The 20,836-nt window shown below is 41.7% G+C and overlaps 1 protein-coding gene across 1 annotated transcript; it reads left to right on the top strand.

Annotated features, from left to right (window-relative positions):
* The first annotated feature begins 695 nt into the window (after positions 1-695).
* BNIP1 (BCL2 interacting protein 1) lies at positions 696-10,839 on the top strand. The gene is made up of 6 exons (XM_072146166.1): positions 696-852; positions 3,424-3,516; positions 5,016-5,107; positions 5,860-5,961; positions 8,478-8,596; positions 10,452-10,839. Exons 1-6 carry the CDS (start codon positions 769-771, stop codon positions 10,643-10,645), a joined length of 684 nt encoding a protein of 227 aa, XP_072002267.1. The 5' UTR covers positions 696-768; the 3' UTR covers positions 10,646-10,839.
* Positions 10,840-20,836: the final 9,997 nt, after the last annotated feature.

Genomic DNA, 20,836 nt, shown 5'->3' with positions numbered 1-20,836 from the left:
AAATAAATTTATCAACTCAGCCTTTCAAAAATCAAACATTATGCAGAAGAGTTCCACTCCCAGAGTCACGTTAACAAAGCTGTGTGAAATGTGCCTTAAGTGGAATTGTACACAAAATGTATCAATGCACATATGTTGGTTTGATACATAACATCAGCCAAATACCAAAGCTCAGAATAAGAGAAATAAAGGACTTATAAGTGGCGAAAGATAAATGAAGGGGGGGGGGGAGTTCTGGAGGCACAGCTCTCATTATATCTGGATTCTCACATTCTGAAAAGAATATGCCATAACTGTAGCCATGTTGTCCCTTAGAAAATAAATAAATGTCCTTGGATATGACCACCCCGCACTCTGGCAGCGGTGGCCAGGGATGTACTATTGATACTGTCTGACCATCTGAATGCAGTGATCATTACCACAGGGCGGCTGGGGGACATTCAGTAACTCCTGGCCGTTTCATATGCATAAACAATTTGTTTCCTTGTGCAATCACTCCACCAGCAAAACAGAAATTGTGAAGAAGATGTGAACACAAACCATGAAGCAGAGAGAGTGAGTCCTGTGTCTTTTGGTGACCTTTTTACTATACACAGTATAATAGATGATCTTATTGGAACATTTATACAATTTCTTGGTAAGAAGACTCATTGCTACACCTTATCCACACACTAGGTGGCGGCAGAGCAGCAGAGGTGGCGGCAAAGCCTGAACGCTTTCCCTTGTATTTGTACCACGTCGCGCTCTGTAGCAGGCAAGACAACAGCAATGGCGACTTCCCGTGATGTCCACGTCGAGATCTGTCATCAGGAAATTGTCAAGTATGATCTGGAGATCAAAGCGCTGATCCAGGTACTGGGGGAGGCTGCTAGACCTCTAGGATACGTTATACTTGTATTACACATTCTCCTGGTCTGCAAATGAATGAATGAATGGAAGTTTATAACAAAATATACATACATATAATGCATATACATAATATATCAGATCCTCAGGTCAGGGTTCTCAGTTTCTCAGAAGGTCTCTTCCTCTTTTCTGGTAAAGGTGAAGCACCCCAGCTGTCATTAGGATGCACAAAGATGTTTTTCAATAAATAATTCAGATCTGCCTAATTATGTGCTAAATTCATGGGAAGTAAGATGCCATGAAAAAGTAGGTACCTGATCTATGGATGCCATAGGTAGGAATACCATATATAGCAGTGGTGGCGAACCTATGGCACGGGTGCCAGAGGTGGCACTCAGAGTGCTCTCTGTGGGCACTCAAGCTACCTCCCTAGCACACAGTTTACCAGGCAGGACTCAAAGAATCTAATTGCAGTCCCAGGCAAGTCTAGATTTACTAATCTCAGTGCTATTTTAACCCTTGAGTTGCCAAGGCCATATCTCATTTGTCCCCACAGGAGACACCTCAGTGGCTAAGACAGTATCAGATACATCCTGGAATATAGGAGCCATAACTTTGGATCCCTGGCACCTAGAATTTCTTGGCTGCTTGGGACTGAAGGAAAAGCGTAAAGGTGTGGAGATGACCGGATAATCTTTGAAGGTTCTCCTGTTGGCCCCATGCCCCAGCAGGACCCCGGAGAGAAGCTACAGCGATAGTCCGAATTTGTCCTCCTGCTTTCAGTTACATCAGTGTCCTCTGGTGGCTGGTATGATTGAAAGGAAAACCAAAAACAATTTACAGCTTATATTGGCACTTTGTGATAAATGATCGTATTTTGGTTGTAGTCTGGGCACTCGGTCTCTAAAAGGTTCGCCATCATTGATATATAGGATGTGGAAGTGGGCAATCTATGGGCAACAGGTAACCAAAATGCAACATTAGCTGCAACATAAGCTGTCTCTCAGATTAAGGCTGGATTCACACGACCGGTGCTCGCCGTACCGTAGCACAGCGGGCACACGGCAGCGTGCGGGGAGAGGAGAGCGCTGCTCACCCCGCCCCTCTCCATAGGCATACATGGCGCACGGCGCCGTATGTCGTGAAAAGATAGGACATGTCCTATTTTTTCACGGGGTACGGAGTGGTACGGTGCCGCACGTGTGCTGCACCGTACCACTACCGTAGGGCGCCGCGCCCATTGCCGTCTATGGGGGACGTATATGGGCCGTATATACGTCCCCCTTGCGGTAGTGTGAATGCAGCCTAAAGGGGATTTCCAGATTTATGAAATGGATGAATTATTCATAGGATAGAAATTCAATATCAGATTGGACTGGGGTCTAGCACTAGGGATCCCCACTGATCAGCTGACTCTCTGATTTTTTAAAAAATATTTTTTAAAATGGCACAAAAGTGCAATTTTTTACTTTGGGCGCTATTTTCCATTACGGAAATTTTTTTGATAGATCTGGCATTTTCGGACGCCGCGATACCTAATGTGTTTATGATTTTTACTGTTTATTAATATTTATATCAGTTCTAGGGGATAATTAGAATTTTTAGTTTTTTTTACTATATATTTTTTTTTTAACTTTTTTTTATTTTTACTATTTTTCAGACTCCCTGGGGTACTTTAACCCTAGGTTGTCTGATCGATCCTAACATATACTGCCATATTACAGTATTGGCAGTAAATGGGCATTTTCCTCCTCAGGGTTAATATGAGTCAGCCTCGGGTCTTCTGGAGACCCGAGGCTTTCATGGCCGAGGGATTGCCGCTTCTAGATGACGTCACGGGGAGCGACGATCCTCGGCAAGATGGCGGCGCCCATGCAGCGCCATCTTTTTGAAGCCGGTGGCGGCAATGCGATCAGCGGGAAAACAGCAGCGAGCGGTGCTAGCAAGCCCTCTCCATGCACTGGGAAATGACGCGCGCCTTACTAGTACGGCGCGCGTCGGTAAGGGGACAAACCCAGTTTGTGGATTATTTATCAAGTTTTAACTTACTTGAGTGTAAATGACATTAAAATGGAAATTTGATTTAAAAACTGAATTTCATTTTAGGAGACATCTTGTAATTACACAGATTTATTGCAGATTATGGACTGAACCAGACATTATCTAGTTATAGAACTTTATAGAAGATCTATTAATGCAACCATTTTTTTATTCCAATTCTTCTTAAAGGACATGTATTGAGGAGTTACATGATCAAGCAAGTTCTCTAGTCTCTTTATAGGACCTGATGTAGGTTCTGGTAAACTGGTTTTGAATATTATCCGGGCATAGATACATGTATGAAGAGGTTAGGGAGATTATGAAGCTCTTCCCTCTACCTCAGCCCCTGGCAGCTTCGCCCACATGTGACTGGAAGGCATGCCTGGCAAGGAGCTGCACCAACAAGACAGCAGAGGGCGCATCTAGTTAACACTTTATGTTCCTGATAGATGTTTTGTTGGACACTGCATTTATATTTTTAAATTCAGTTTTTGTTATGTATTTTTATGCTATGTTGAATTTTTTTTTTTACAATAGGATATCCGGGAATGTACAGGTCCGATAAGTACACTAAACGATTTCAATGCACAGGTGAAGGACAAGTTCCGACTGCTGAGGTTAAGAATCCAGGTAGGAAAGAAATATGTGGTCATAGATTTTCTCCACCAAACTTTTGTTCTAAAAATTATTCCCGCACGATGCTTTAATTGTGTTCATACAGCCTTTTTAACATGAAAACTATAAGCGGTGACATAAAAAAGAAATAAAAAATGTATGGTAATAAACTGAAATCTATTAGGAATCATTAAAACCAGATGTCAGGCTTAGGGTGGTGGCACACGTGGCTTTTTGAACCCGTTTTTGGGCCGTTTTAAGCAGTCCGTTAAAAAATGCATGAGAAATAATGGATGGTACCTTTCCAAGTGTGTAACCCTGAGGCCACATTCACACGTTGCGTTTTGAAACGCATTACAAAAGCTGAGGAGAGGTAATTTGCCTTATTACATTACTGTTACACAATGTTAACGCCTGCATTATCAAGTTAAGAGAATTACTACTGGACTATAACCCTGATGTAGAGGAGTAGTTCCCAGACTACTTCAGACAGGAGAACACCTCAGCAGTTTAAAGGGGTATTTTTATTTTGGCAAATTAATGTCATTTATGTCATGTCATGATGAAAATGTATGTACCAATTCCTCACACTTCTCTAGATCTCTGCTTGCTGTCATTTTAGAGGAAGCTTCTATGTTTACTTCCAGTGGACAGAAATCACAGAGAGTAACCAGAGCCGTGTGATATAATGAGTCGCGCACGTGTGTGATTATGGATTCCACTGGAAGTAAACATAGAAGCTCTCTATAGAAGGACAACAAGCAGAAATCTAGAAAACTGTGAGGAATTGATACAGAAAGTATATCGGAAAATGTTATAACTTTTCATTATACAAACAATAGCATTTAATTGCTGAAATGGGAACACCCCTTTAAGATCCCTATGTAACCAGTTTGTGGCAGTGACATCATTGCTGAGGTTATTAGAGTAGGAGTAGTGTATTGTGTAGTGTAGTGGCGACAAATGAATATAAATAACTACATCCCAAATCTGCAACACACAGCTCATCACTATAAGCTGTCACCTCTATAGGGGGTCATCTGATTTTCTGTCTAGAATGAGTTTTTTTTAACTATAGAGTCAAAGGGGTGGGGCTTAGTATCACAGAATTACAACTCCTTAAATAGCAAGGCGATGGATATGGAACCTGCCACCCCAGCTCCAGGAGATAAAAAGAAATCTGTTAAACACACACATTTAGGGTGGTGGCAGACTTGAACCCTTTTTTAGGTCATTTTTAAGCAGTCCGTTAAAAACCGAGTGCGTTTTTGAAAACGCATCCGTTTTTGACCGCTTTTCCAAATTATCTTAATTAAGATAACTGGAAGACTGACAACATCAGTCAAAAAAATGAATGCCTTTTTGTTTTTTTTAACGGTCTGCTTCAAAGTGGCCTAAAAACGGGTTCAAAACGCCATGTGTGCCACCACCCTTATTTGGTTACCCATTCAGATGTAAAACCACTAGATGCTGGGGAAAATGTGACATCTGTCAGTTTGTGTATTCCATGAAAGGACCTGGATCAGATGGCCAGGGAACAGGACAAGGAGTCTGACAAGCAAGCATTGCTGAAGGAGATGGAGTGTCACAAGAAGCAGATGCTCAGGTATGTAACTCTGTGTGTATTATAAGGTTGATAATAATCTTGTATACAAACTATTCTTGTTAATTCGGCTTGAACCTACAAGGCAGCAGTACCATAGCTTTACAGGGGTAATCCCACTTTGGCAAATTAGATCATACAATTTTCTAATATACTTTCTGTATCAATTCCTCACTGTTCTCTGGATCTCTGCTTGCTGTCATCCTGTAAAAAGCTTCTATGATCTATGTAGTCCAGTGGACAGAAATCTGACCATGGTCACACAGGTGCACGGCTCGTTATAGCATAGACCATTGGTGGCGAACCTATGGCACGGGTGCCATCTCAATGGGCACCCTTGCCATCACCCAAGGGCAGTGTTCTTCAGACAGGACTTAAGGCCTCTTGCAGTCCCAGGCAGCCCAGGACCCTAGAAGGAAGCTACAATGATAATCCAAACTTTTTCTCCTTCTTTCTACTGTATTGGTGTCCTCGGGGGCCTATACAATTCAAACCTGCGAAAGAGCAGGGGGTAATAAGTTAAATTGGCCCATTGGCACTTTGCGAAAAATACATGGGTTTTGGTTGCAGTTTGGGCACTCGGTGTCTAAAAGGTTTGCCATCACTGCACTAGACCGTAATCAGAGCTGTGTGATAAAAAGAGCGTGCACCTGTGTGACCATGGTCAGATTTATGTCCACTGGAAACCTCCAAACTTTCAAACCCCTGTTTGCAATGCAGACTATTGAATCACTTATACAACATCTTCCTTTCAGCAATCAGACTGTGTGGAGAAAAGCAAATCTTTCCTGTAAGCTGGCGATAGATAACGCTGAGAAGGATGAACTTCTCGATGGAGGCGACACTACAAGGCAGAGGTAATTACAGAGTGAAGGAAGTTTACTAATCTATTACAATATGTAACAGCATTGCATCATTTATCATCTCTGCAGAGTTTGTGCTCTGTATTTATATGGCATATGGATTGTATGGGCCTGTGGTTGTCAGCTGTACATACAGGGTGATGCCACACATGGCGTCTTTGGTGAGTTTTAAAGCATGCGTTTTCAGTCCGTTTAAAAGCGCATCTGTTTTTGGCCGTTTTTCCCGAATATCTTAATAGATAAACAGGTTCTAAGCAGCCAAACGCATGGTAGACGGTCAAAAAACTATGCATTTTAAAATCGCATGCATGTTCAAGACGGACTGAAAACGCATGCTTAAAAACTGACCAAAAACTAAATGTTTGGCATCACCCATATGGGTGCATTTACACATGGTGTTTAACGCATGCATTTCAAAGCGCAATGCAACAGATGAAGAGAGATTTGCCTACCGTATTTTCCGGTACAATGCGCCTAATGTATGAATCGGGAAGAGCTCCGGGCCAAATAGCCACAGCGCTTCTTTATCTGCCGCCTAACCCGCTTACCTCTGCTCCCTGTGTCCTTGCTGCGGCTATTCGTGGGGGTCGCTCACTTCTCCTGGTTGCTATCTCCTGGCGTGATCGGCACCAAGTTCGGGAGTTGCGGGGGCCTGGGGCATTCAATCTTCAACATGTCCCTCGTCGTAGGCATTCTGCCACTGCTGTGGCGCTGCTGAGTCACCTCTATGCCTCTCTGCTCAGCAATCAAAACCACGCCCCCGGTCCCTCTTCTATCTCAAGCTGCCGTCTGCGCCTTATAATCCGGTGCGCCTTATGTATGCACCAACACTTCTAAGCTGCCCTTTATTCTTAATGCGCCCTATTCTCCGGTGCGCCTAATCAGCCGAAAAATACGGTAATTCATTTTCTGTTAACATTTACAAAACGCTACAGGTCACGCATATGTTTACATTGCAGAAACACAAATGCGTTAACGTAATGTTTGTAAAACACAAATTAGCAGCAATTGAATTAGGCAAATTTCTCTTCAGCTGTTGCATCGTGTTTGGAAACGCATACGTTGAACGCCACGTGTGAATGCACCCTCAATTACCACTCTAATAATTCCAATTGAAGATAACTTTTATCTACCACCAGGATGAAAGGCTGTATGCAAATGAACCTGAAGGGCTCCAGGCTCCATTAACACCTAACACAAATGATCCCCTCAGGCTCATTAGCATACAATCCTTCATTCCAGTGGCAGATGCCTTTTAAATAGCTGTCATGTTTGCCCACTCAAGTTTATGAGTGCCCAGGAGGAAGGCTCTAGAGACTGAGCCATTGCTTCTCTACTTGGCATTGACACATTTAAGCGACATTGGCAATCAGGTTTAATAAAAGATAGTTACAAATGGGCATTGCAATAATAATTTATCCTTATATTGCGCCATGATATCCAGCAGATAATGGGGGACATAAAGAAATAATATAAGACACTACAGAGTAATAACATAGTCATTTGAGACAAACAGTGTGAGGGCCCTGCTCGTAAGAGCTTACAGTCTATGAGGAGGAAGGGGTTAAATTGTAAAGTGCAAAAGGATAGTCCTTCCAAAAGTGGAAAGAAAATGTTAACACTTCAAATGATATAATGAACATAGGGGAGACTGGTGTTACATCCCCCCCTACCCCCGAAACATGACCTGGAAGAGAGATAGGGGGGAGAAACTGCCCCCTTCCTTACAAGTAAAATTTTAACAAAGAAGCAAATAAAGTGCACAATAGACTCTGCATGTATATAGTTTACAATCAATGCCAGAAGTGAAACACATTAAGAAGAAATACATGGCATCACATATGAATAAGACATACAAATTTGGCAAGGACAGAAGGCACCCCGGCTATTATGGTGATGCAAAGTATTGCATCGGCGTGTGACATAAAAAAACATTGTCCACTGGCCCAGAAAGGTACAGCGACAAGACGCCTTATACCATTGCTTACACTGAAATCTGTCGAACCCCAGATGATATTATATTGATTGTGTATCATAGGTATGGGTCATTACTATAAAAGTCTCAGAAATACGGCGGCTCAGTGGTTAGCACTACAGCCTTGCAGCAATGTGGTCCTGAGTTCAAGTCCCAACCATGTCACCATCCACAAAGAGTTTGTATGTTCTCTCCGTGTCTGCGTGGGTTTCCTTCGGTTTCCTCCCACGCTCCAAAACATACTGGTAGGTTGATTAGATTATGAGCCCCATGGGACAGGGAACGATATGCCAAGCTCTGTGTAGCCCTGCATAATCAGTGTGCGCTATATAATTAAAGGAACTATTATTATAGGCTAATATTTAAAAAATTTAGATATTTGCAAATACCCAACTTATACTCAACTCTAAGAAGAGTTTTCTGGATATAGACGTTTTGAACTTAATATCTCTTAAGGCATTTTTTTTTCAGTACAATATGCTTATTGCTATTTTGTGTTACAAATGGAATTGTCATTTTTTTTATTCTCCACCAGAAAAGTAACAAAAGAAAACCTGGCTCAGTCTGCAAGTGGCATCACAGAGAGCCTGATGAGCATCAGTCGTATGATGTCCCAGCAGGTGCAGCAGAGTGAAGTGACCATGCATACGCTAGGTACGGCTGAGCATCCATGGTTAGAAGTCTTTACAGGGCAGCCTTGATTGGCAGTCTCCGTAAGGAGAACCCTTACTTCCCACTACTGTTGTAAATCACTTTTCCTATATCAGAAGCTTCCTGTAACAACTAGTTTCAGTTTTGATGGTATTGCTGCCGATTTGTGTCTGCAGTATTGCATTGACAACTAAATATAATCTTAGGTTGGCAAGCGTAATCTTAGATTATATTGGCCACTCTGCATACAAGCTAGCAGCACAAACAGCTCAAAGCCCCCATTGGCATCTATTGTACGCGGTCTCACTGTGTCTAGTGTAACTTCTCCTGTTATAGAGCAGGTTATGTTCCTGCCCAGATCCTGGTGCAGCCGCTCATTTCCTGAGGAAAAAGGCCACAAACAAAGGACTGTTTGTTCATATGTTCGTGTACATGAGACCTAATAGATAAGGGACCAGTTAAAGGGCACCTACCACCACAAATCTACCTATAAAGGTAGATTGGGTGGTAGGTGGATCAATGGGACGTGAGGATTAGCCCTTTTAAGGGCTAATCCTCACGTCCCCACACTTTTTTGATAACTTTTATTACACATATATTCAAATTTACTTATGCGGCTACTGGGGCGTGGAGTAGCCGCATCTGAGGTTACACGAGGCGGCTACTCCACGCCCGGTAGCCACTTTACCCCTCCTACTCACCCATCTTCGGCGCACAGCTCCGCGTAGCTGCGCGCCCTCGTCCGGCGATCCTGCCATCTGCGCATGCGCAGAAGAGCAGGCCCGCGCCTGTTTCGGAGCAGTGACCGCGCGGGCCTGCTCTTCTGCGCAAACGGCAGGATCGTCGGACGAGGGCGCGGAGCTACGCGGAGCTGTGCGCCGAAGATGGGTGAGTAGGAGGGGTAAAGTGGCTACCGGGGCGTGGAGTAGCCGCCTCGTGTAACCTCAGATGCGGCTACTCCACGCCCCAGTAGCCGCATAAGTAAATTTGAATATATGTGTAATAAAAGTTATCAAAAAAGTGTGGGGACGTGAGGATTAGCCCTTAAAAGGGCTAATCCTCACGTCCCATTGATCCACCTACCACCCAATCTACCTTTATAGGTAGATTTGTGGTGGTAGGTTCCCTTTAAGTCATCGGTTTTGATCCCATTAATCTACCTGCACCATCAATTACAAAAGTTACAATTGGTAATTTAAAACTGTTCGTAAAGATCATTTCGTTAGTACAACTTTAAGGGTGAATATCTCCGTTTCTGTTATGTATCCATACATTATTATGTTTCTAGATGCCCGCGTTCAGGAGATATGGCCGTTGAAATTGGCGTAAACATAGAGCTACTGCTAGTGCAATGCTGTGCAAAGCCAGATTTATGACTTGCGCCTTTTATTAAAAAAAAAAGTAGCAAAAAAGAATTTAGGTGAAATTTGTGCCTTTTTTGCACCTTTTTCAAAGAAAACTCCCAGACATATATAGAGCATAAGAACATTTATTACAAAGTGACCAAAGCCACTATAATGAATCTGATGAGCAGCAGAGACAGTCATAGACCTGTCCCAAGGAGCCGGTCTAATGATAAATCTCCCCCTATGTGTATGTTTATGAAGACTAAATAATATAAGCACCTCCGCTCTTATATATTATATACTGGTTACTGGGTAACATGTTTATTGCATGTCACAAATATATGTACAAACTGGGATATTCAAAGGGCATCATTTAATACTGAAATTGGGATATTTGGTCATTACAATATGACAATATTGAAAAGGCTAAGGGAGAAGTAACAGGTAAAGGGTTTTCTCTATGTTGTACTGCAGTGGTGAGACTTATCCATTCCTTATTGTTTTCTTCTTAGGGACCTCATCCCGAACTATTCAAGAAGCAAATGAAGAGTTTAAATCCATGTCTGGAACTATTCAGCTTGGGCGAAAACTCATCACCAAGTATAATCGACGCGAACTGACGGACAAGTTACTTATTTTCCTGGCGCTCGCTTTATTTTTGGCGACTGTACTTTATATCCTAAAGAAAAGACTGTTCCCTTTCTAGCAGGCACTGTGTGTACCGGGACCTTATATCAGGATGGCTGCCATTATGTGATGGACAGAAGATGCCTATAGAGCGGGTAACATCTACTACTATCTCATGTGTTATGCTAAGAACTTTCCAGGAAATCTGGTATCAATCAACAGATCTTTATTTTTGTGCTAACAACAACAATGCTGAATATAAATTTAAAGTAATTTGTTGGTAAATTAGTTATTTTCTCCACCAATAAGACTTCCGTCTAGTGTTCCTCATCATTACATAATTTATTTTAAATACTTTTATGGATTGCCTTACATAGAAACCAAAATAATGTCCAAAAAAACATTTCTGGGTTCACCTTACCTCTACAGGTTCTACTAAAGAAAATGATCATTTGTATCCTCTAGGTAACCTCTGTCTTTGGTTGGTCAGGGGTTACGTGATGAACCAAGTATAGGGCAGCCAGATTTACAAGTACTGCACGAGATCTGTAGTTTAGGGCAAGAACATTTTTTCCTTACAGGATAATAACTGGCATTTGTGTAAGAGTTAAATTGTGTTGGATTTTTCATAACCACATGATGTATTACAGATCAGTACTGATAATACAAAAAGGAGGCCTCCATCTGCCAATATATGCCTATGAACATGTTGAGCACATACGCTAGGTGCTTTCCCAGCATACATGCTAAGTGTGTCCAAAAAATGTTATTATGTGAATGTAGCCCAATGTTGAATCTTATTCATTCATCCTGTTACCAACATTTGTGTTGTATGTAGGATGACTTGTGTTCTGCAAGATTTCTGTTCATTTTATTATGTACATTTATTTAATTTTAAAGGAAATCTACCAGTTACCCTTGTGTAAGAGCAACTGTTAAAGGGGTATTCCCACAAAGACAAGTTTCTTAAATGTACTCAGCACATGAAAATAACACATTCTCTAATTCACTGTTATAGATAGATAGATAGATAGAATGCTTTATTGTCCCCATAGGGGAAATTGATTTGTCACAACAGCAGCAACAACACCTCCGTTCATGATCACAGACTTATTAACAAAAATACAGCATTTCACAGATATAAGTCCAACCTGTCTCTATCAGTCCACGACACTGTAATTTCTGACTTGGGGTCGGCCACTATCTTGGATCTCTGTTTGACGCCATTAAGATGAGTCTCTCTCTCTGCTGCCTGCACTCTAGAACCGCCCCCTGCAGTCCAGGAAGGAGCTCACACTGACACACAGACTGTATTCCTGCTGACAAAATTTAAATAAACAATAAGGAACAGTAATATAAGGGGAGAGGGGGGGGGGGAGAAAGATAGGCACCATGAAAATAATGGAACCGAGTCCCCACCTAAATGCCACAGTGGCACCCCTTAAAGAGTTTACGCATAGGGGTCTAATCGTCAAAAACGTCTCCCCCGTAAAGAGGGAAGGGAGGAAAGACTATAACAGTAAATGAAATAAAAGAGTGAATCTTTATTGATGAAATATATTACAAAACATGATGTGGAACAATTAGGTACACAAAACAAAATGCGAGACACACACAGCGGTGGAACACAGAAAAATTGCAGTCGTTCACCAGGACAGCTAACGGAACATAAGGGGAAACCTTACATATCAGATATGTTGCAATTGGAGGGACTGAGATGGAATGGATAAGACCCCCAAGGATACCATAATAAACAGTTTGATAGGTAGATATAGTGCCTATGTGGCAAATGTGACACAAGTCTAGGTGATCCCGGGTAATGTGGATGTCAGTCCTTACCAGGTGATGGAGTAGGGTGTTCCACTGTCCGAGATGACTGCCCTCCCCTTCTGCCGACAGAAGCCTGAGGAGAACTACAGACAGATAAGTTCTTTATCTGTGGAGGCACAGCAGATCTAGTGTGTTGTGGAATAGGAGAGCTGGAGACCAGAGCTACTCTGGCTATAACACACCATCCAGAGGCCTTCTTCCCCGCATCTATTCTCCTTCACTCGCTCACTTCCAGCTGTCTGCTGGGAATCTCACACAAGCACTTTTTTTTTTTTTTTTACATGTCCTATCTTTTCCTGGTTTTACTGAGTGGTCGAGCAGCTTCTTATGTGGAATAGGAGAGCTGGAGACCAGAGCTACTCTGGCTATAACACACCATCCAGAGGCCTTCTTCCCCGCATCTATTCTCCTTCACTCGCCCCCTTCCAGCTGCCTGCTGGGAATCTCACACAAGCACTTTTTTTTTTTTTTTTACATGTCCTATCTTTTCCTGGTTTTACTGAGTGGTCGAGCAGCTTCTTATGGAGAGAGGTGAAGAGTACAAGCCCCTTCCCTACGCCTAGGTACGGCAAGGGTGAGCACATACTCCCCCTCCCACTCTGCAGTGGAAATTTCAGCAGCACAGAGCTAAGGCCCCTTGATCCTGGCCATGTGCTCACCCAGCTGTACATGGGCATAGCACACGGCCAGGTGCAGGATGGAGTGAGTACTCCTCACCCTGCCCCACAGGAACCTGGGCGACCACGCTGTAAATCCGGAAAAAGAAAGGATATAATAATAGTGTGCCGAAGCCCTAATACTGTGTGCTTCCCTGAGATTTCCGGCAGATATCGGGAAGGAAGCGAGTGAAGGAGCAGGTTGGCGGGGCTCTGGGTGTTGTGATATAGCCAGAGCTAGGCGAGCACAAAGGGGCTTGGGTCATGCCCCCCCACATAGCCCCTTAGGTTAATTTGCATAAAAATAAACATTCTTTTTAAATGCCAACTGCAGGAGCAGAGCTAAATATAACATAGTTTAAGACTGGCTAGTCATACTTTGCATCTTCTTTTAGACTGCCAGAATACTGTGAATTTTATTTAATTTTTGTTATGTTTACGTTTTTTTTCATGCCCCATTTTCCGTGCTCACTTACTAGTTGGAAAAGTGACTAAAAACTGTTTTAAACCCTTAATAAATGTGGTACAACAAATTTAAGATTATTTATGGAGCAAATTATGACTTAGTAGGGGGTTCTATAGGGGCTTATATGCCAGTTTTCATGGAAAATACCAGGCATTGCGATTATTATGCGCTTTACTGCCACACAATTGTGCACTGGCTACATCCTGAGTGATAGGCAGGCAGGACCTGGCGTAAAGTAGCATGCTGGCGCGGTGCTCTACCAAATACATCAGGAGGCTGGAATCTCCAGATGTATCATTCCCATGTCCCACAATGTCTTTATGTATGACTTTATTACGTAGTAAAAGGTTTAATAAAACTACCCCTACCACTCTGCTTGTCATTTGGTATGATTCTAGAACATCGTGAGGTAAATTTAAGCTGGCTCTCCATCGAGACCAAAAAGTTCCCTCTGAGACCAAAAAGTCTCAATAGTTGCTCTTCAGTCTTTAGAGCAACAACTCAGCCACTTGCTCGCCAATGGTGTAAGCTGAAGTACCTGGATTCTGGAATGAAGCGTGTAATCTGCCCCTATTGCCATATGTTGGAGATCTGCCTTGCATATGACATTGAATGTCAAAAAAATGTAGAAATGTGTTATACCGATACTCTGAAAAGTGAATGCACTCCAAATAAATGGTTATTATGCAGCCAGTGTCTCTTGTGATACATTTGCTTCCAGTTGTCATGTCCTATAGATTAGGAGCTGTTTGGTGTGGTAGATAGTAGCCACAGCAATGTAACTAGAAACTCCGGGGTTTCTCCATCAGGCCTCTTGGCCACAAGTGTTTTTCTTGTGTCCATCATTGCATTGGACCTGCTCTAAACTTTGACACACAGCTGGTATATTGTTTTATTCAGACATGCTGTGGTGTGTGTTGCAATGCATGTAAATGTATAGCATGTCCTCATTTGATGCGAGTCTTAAAGGGGTTTCCCACAAAGACAAGTTTCTTAAATATATTCAGGGTAACAAAATAACACATTCTCTAATTCACTGTTATTAACAAAAATACAGCATTTCACAGATATAAGTCCAACCTGTCTCTATCGGCTCAGAGGGATCATGGAGTGTCTGACTGAGTGATAGGAGCTAAAACAGAAATAAAACTGAGTAAAATTGTGAAGTAAGGGGTTAAAATGATTTCAAGGGGATTGAAATTTGCCATTTTTTTCATCTGCAAATGCCCTTTGAAGTCTATGGGTGCATGGAAAAAAACTGACAGCACTTGGATGCTAGTGTAGTCGGTTTTTACTTCACAAGTTTCAAGGTAGAAGCTCAGAGCAGAGAGAATCTTACAAGAGGTGAAAAATGATTTGTGCTACAGAAAAATGCATTGTACTCAGAATGACTGAAAATCTGACCACAATCTGATCAAACCCGCATGATTTTCACTGAGCAAAGTCATACAATTTTCATCACAGTTCATGGGCAAGAGGCCTTAGGCTTTGTGGAACATCTGGCCCGAACACTCAGCAACTGGAGCTGAACTCAGCATGTCCAATTCCTGAGCGTTCAGGCCGGACGTTCCACCAAGCACACAAAGCGAGTTGGACACATCAGTACGCCTAAGGGTGATGGCACACGTGGCTTTTTTAAGCAGTCAGTTAACGTATGTGTTTTTAAAAAAACTGCCTATGTTTTTTGAAAACGCATCCGTTTTTGACAGGTTTGATCAAATTCAAGCTGGTCAAAAACGCATGCGTTTTTTGACGGACTACTCAAAAACGCCACGTGTGTCATCACCCTTAAGTTTCCTATCCAATTATCTAATTGGTCTAATTGGATAGGTGAAAGATGAGCAATACCCTGCACCAAAGACAGCGTGAAAAATTAAGGGCCCGCAGTGCTAGTTAGATGGTATATGGTGCCATCCTGGCTTTCGCAAATATATCCAGTGGCTGATCCAACTTGTTTTAAACTGCATAAAAAGAATAAATAAGTACCTTGTGTCCTGCACCGCATTCTCACCGTTTGTTTATAGGGGCAGGGAAGCTCCATTCTTGCAGATTCCGGACAGCCCGGCACACCCACCCCTCATTCTCAGTGCTGTATTAGGTGCTGGAACATGGTGACCGGAAACGCAAGAGGGGCACGGTGTGGGACACCAGGCGGAACCGAGGAGGCAAATACATGTTTATTTATGCAGCCCGCCCAGCCATGCCACTAATTTTTTTCTTAGTCTTGGACAACCCCTTCAAGACTGTTTGTAAGGACGCTTCAAAATGTATACGATGCTAGCCACTATCACTAAAATCATTATTGCAGGGTCATTGTAAACTCTGTACGTATTTGGCAGGAACACTTATCTTGTTTTCCACTTCCCCTTTACTAACAGTTTATCTATAATTCGGAAAAGCAGTTTTTTATATGCGACTTTACATTTAATTTTCAAGCATCAATCCCATGGAAGGCCACTGGGTAAAAGGAACTAATAATCTCCTGGTTTTCAAGAAAAGATTTATTGCCTAACTTTTGTCATACCCTTTAGTGTATTATAGTGCATAGCGTATTATATTCATCATGTAAGTATTATGGTTATAAAATCCCACCATGGGGGTTTCTAAAAATATTTTGTTTGTTTTTTCTCTATTTTATGTGCCTTTTATTTTTTCATAATTGGGCCTTAAACATGTGAATTTTACACCCATTTTGCAAAGTTTGCCGCCACAGACTTTCACACTTAATTTACCATAAAAAAACATGTGGACGTCTGAAAAATAACCTTCAGTCCAAAGCAAGGGGATACTTGAGCATTTGACTATTTTGTGCAACTTTTCAGACAATAGTTTCAAAAAAAAGTTCATTAGAACCTGGTAAAGGGTGGGTTGGGGTTATGGTAACTGACATGTCTTCAGTCATGTTAAGTTCATTTCAGTTTATTTATCATCAGTTTTTTCTTTTTAATGAAGATAAATAAATGGAAAAGCAGACAGTAATTTGAACTTAGCATAAGACTGATTGTAACCTGCAATACAAAATAGATGGATAGAAAAGTAAAAAATATGCTTTAAAACTGGGTCATTATAGTATAATTTCCCATGTGAGGCCATATTCACATAGTGTGTTTTTACATCTTTAGGAACAGTTAATAATAAGAAATAATGAAAGAAAATTAACTCTCAATCAATCATATTATAATAATAGACCGCAAACATGCCAAAAATACCATTGTGTGAACAATAAAAGTTGAAAAGAAATTGCATAGGAAGGGCATTTTCAGTAATGACAGGTTACAAACGTCTTTACAATCCTTTAGTTTATCTAACCTGCAATGGCGGTTCTTCATATAGGCATTATCGGTATAACCGAGCCCTATATGAAGATCCACCAAAAAAAATAAATCTATACTCCTTCTGGCTTCTTCTCCCAGGCCCCGCGGCTCCGTCTTCTGCTCTTCCAGCCCGGACGCACCACTTTGACGCAGCGGTGTCGCGGCCGTGTGACGTCACAGTGTATGCGCTTTGTGGGACCTTACACTATGACGTCAAGCGGCCGCGACACACCTCGGGACCGGGGAGAAGTAGCCGGAAGCTGAGTACAGATTTTTCATTTTCTTTCAAGAGGGCATCAGGGGTGGACATTACATTAGTAATGGGGGGTATTTGGGGGGTGGGCACTTAAAATCTAAATGGTTGTCTGCATGTGGACGGAGATCGAGACAGAGGATATGGGAGGGCTTGGTTTGAAGAGGAGTAAGGAGCATTGCTGAAGAAAGGAGGGATGCGACTGAGCAGTAAATTAGAAGTCCCTCCTACCTGGGACTCAGCACTGGATTCTGTCCGGGAGCCAGGTAAGATAAACTAAAGGATTGTAAGCCAGAGAAGGACTAACCAAAAAATTATATATATTGAGCACTTCATACCCTTTTAACACCTGTCATCATTGATAAATGCACTTTGTCATGACAGGTTCCCTTTAATGCAGTTACCAATACCAAACTAATATAACATCTATTTGGGACATAGTTTTGATGTTACTATTTGCATTTCAATCAGATATCAAGGTGTAAGAAAGAGTGACCAAATGAAAGAGATATAAAAGGAGGCGACAATGAGACTGACGTTGTTCCAAGACTCAGTACAAGAAAGGTCATGAAAGATTTGCAGTCACCATACTGCCCACTGATACAGGAATATTGATATACTAAAAGCTTCCACAATATCAAAGACTTAGATTATAAGTGTCACTTTTGAACCTGTCATCACTTGATATTTCATTCCCTCAAATTGTCTAGAGCAAAGTGACCCAACCACACTTGTTTATTGTCTCTTAAGACCACCTTATAACTTCTTTTAGTGGCTTCATTCAAAGCTACATAAATTTCCCTGTAGGAATGACGTATCAGAGTAATAGAACCCACACAAACCCCAAAATAAATCAATGAGTTGAGTCAAGTGTCATTGGTGCAATTTTGCAACATAGGTTCAATCCAAATTTAATGTAGGAACACTCTTGGAATACTATTACTTACTATGTACTAAGCCTAATTTATATAACAACGCCATGTATTCTGTGTGCCACCATATTAATATGACAGTGCCACTAATGCCTTAGCATCACTATCATCTGTGTGCAATTCTGAAAGGAAATCTACCACTTGGTATGGGGCTTTTTTAACCAAACATGCCTTCAAACAGCATGTGTTATTCTTATGCAGGGACTGATCTTGGCTTGTACTGTAACTAAGCGTTTTCTTTTAAAAAAAATCGATGCATATAGTCTATGCATATAATGCTCTGGTGCTTTTCATGCCGTCACACAGATGGCTCAGGGTGCGGTCACACGTTGCAGTTAAAACTGCATCGCAATCAACTTTGAGGTGGTTTTAGGTGCAGTTTTGTCAATTGAACAGGTGAAAGACATGAACTGAACGAGTGATTTTGATTTTGAAGGGGAAACCTGCTCCACAAATGTCATTCATTCATTCAGTTCATGTCTTTCACCTGTTCAATTGACAAAACTGCACCTAAAACCACCTCAAAGTTGATTGTGATGCAGTTTTAACTGCAACGTGTGAACGCACCCTCAGTGGTCTGTTATTATCCTAATTATGCACACCTCCAGCGTGCATTTCATTGCCAGGCCCGCCATCCTTTTCCACATTGGGGATGTCACCGAGCTCTCGGGTGCTATAGCACTCTAGCACCTTGTAGTACGCAGCTGGCTGCTTTGCAATGCGGCTGCGCAAACTACCCAGAAACCTCTGAACTGATGGAAGCCTCTGAAGCAAATGCCATCATGTGTGCACTACAGCTCCCGAGAGCTTGTTGACAGGGAAAGGGTTGGGCATTGACATGCACTCTGGAGGCGTGCATAATTAGGATAAAAGCTGAGCGCTGAGCCGTCTGTGTGATGGCATTGTGAAGTATTGCTGTATAATTTAGGAAAATGCTTTTATTTTTATATGCTTCCCAAATACTGAAACTAAGAGGACGCTCAATTGTGGATGAAGGTTGATAACAGTGTGATAACAGACTGCTGTGCATCAAAAGAATGTGAGGCTCCCTAGGCTGATTTACGATGCTACCTATTCCAGGGAAAGAGACATCTTTTGTTTCTCTGATGCCCATGTGATAATTTACTAACCAATGAACTATGGACATTACTTTTTTTTATCCTTAACTAACCAAGCCCTGGTCCTGCCCCACTAAAAGTTTCTGTATAAACCTTTGTGACGCGAATAAAGTATCTCACATCTGCCTTGCCTTGCTCGGTATCAGTGCTCCACAGAGATTGAGATATTATACCATACTTTGTCTTGGTGTGATTTCTTTGAGCTCACTCTGTGAATTTTGTTAGTAATTAGAGAACCTGAGGTTGTGTAAACAGGGGCAGAACTAACAACATGATGAGCGCAAGAGCATAATTTGCATAGAGTAATCATATATCAACATACACGGGGAAAAGATAGGACATCCTACGTACCCAATGTTTTTCTATGAAGAGCGGTCAATTAGTTTCCGAAACTGCTGTTCTGCTATACACGGCTTCTGTCTCTAATCAGCATTTCGGACATCGGCACAGACCGCCTACTGCGCAGGCGCCGGCGTCCACGGCAATATGTACAGCTGGCTTGCTGGGCACAAGCATGACAGCAGCATCCACCGCACCGGCTGTACTTGTGCTCACCTCATCCTGAAATTAAGTCCTCTCATTTCCCATATCTGAGACATGTATATGTAAATATTAGCAAACCAATAGCACTTATTTTATTATTTATTTATCCAATTACTTATTTATTTACATATAACACCACTAGTTGGCACACAAGCAATTAATTTATTTATATATCAATTTATTTAATATCTGGTATTTTAACTTTTACCTGCCATATGTATTTGATCTATGTAATTGATTTATGCATTCATTTATTTATTAATTTATTTTTTATGGGTCCAATGCGTTATATGCTATTTTTTCTCTTGACCTTATTTACTCCTACTGTATCATCATTATGACTACTTATATATTCTTCCAACCATCTCATATATCTATTTTATTTCTCACTATAATTAAATTTCTACCTAATTATGCTTTTATTATAATTATCATTTTTTAGTGTGGTCTGAGGAAGGGTACCTTACCTGAAACACGTTACCAATTGGATGTCTTTTGTTTTCTATTAAATAAATTTCAGTTAATCAATTTCCGTGCATTATCAGTCTGTCCTACGAGTTGGTTATTAGCGCACCTGTTGAGCCCCATTTTGTCTTCTATTCTACATTTCTTAAGGTTCCATTGGATACCGGTTTTGGAGTGCTTGGGAGCTGCTTTCACTACCAACGACATATACTGGACCTTCGAGGGATCATCACCCCATTGTTTATTGCTACTATACAAGTATACATCAGGTGTGCATATTCTGCTACACAACTCATGGCTGTACTAGCTCAAAAGGTGCTTCTTCTTAATACTGAGCAAAGGGGCTGAAACTTATGATCATGTGATACATCTGTGTTTCTCTTGTTAAATAAGCAAAAATATTTATCTCTGTTTTTTGTGTCAAGGAATGCAGAGTGTATATTAATGAGCAAAAAAAAATATTTTGATCTTACCAATTAGCTCCAATGAAACAAAAAGTGAAAAAAAAGTGGTCTGAATTGTCACGAGTGCCACTGCGACCCATATCCCGGGTCACAGGCGCACCCGTGTGCCTTCCGGTGCGCCCAGAGCCTGCATGCAGGAAAACTCACCTCTCCTGGCTCCAGCAGCGGTCTCCGCAGCTCCCGCAGTCTGGCACACACGCCCCAGTCTCCTAGGGCTTGTGCGCACCGG

This window comes from Engystomops pustulosus, chromosome 4 (assembly GCF_040894005.1).
Source record: "Engystomops pustulosus chromosome 4, aEngPut4.maternal, whole genome shotgun sequence".
Lineage (NCBI taxonomy): Eukaryota > Metazoa > Chordata > Amphibia > Anura > Leptodactylidae > Engystomops > Engystomops pustulosus.
The sequence above is the reverse complement of the archived record's forward strand: the minus strand, read 5'-3'. Positions and strand labels throughout refer to the sequence as shown.

Coding starts and splice junctions, on each gene's coding strand:
- BNIP1 (XM_072146166.1), top strand. CDS start 769: ATGGCGACTTCCCGTGATGTCCACGTCGAGATCTGTCATCAGGAAATT. Junction 3,517..5,015: donor TGCTGAGGTTAAGAATCCAG/GTAGGAAAGAAA, acceptor ATTCCATGAAAG/GACCTGGATCAGATGGCCAG. Junction 8,597..10,451: donor AGTGACCATGCATACGCTAG/GTACGGCTGAGC, acceptor TTTTCTTCTTAG/GGACCTCATCCCGAACTATT.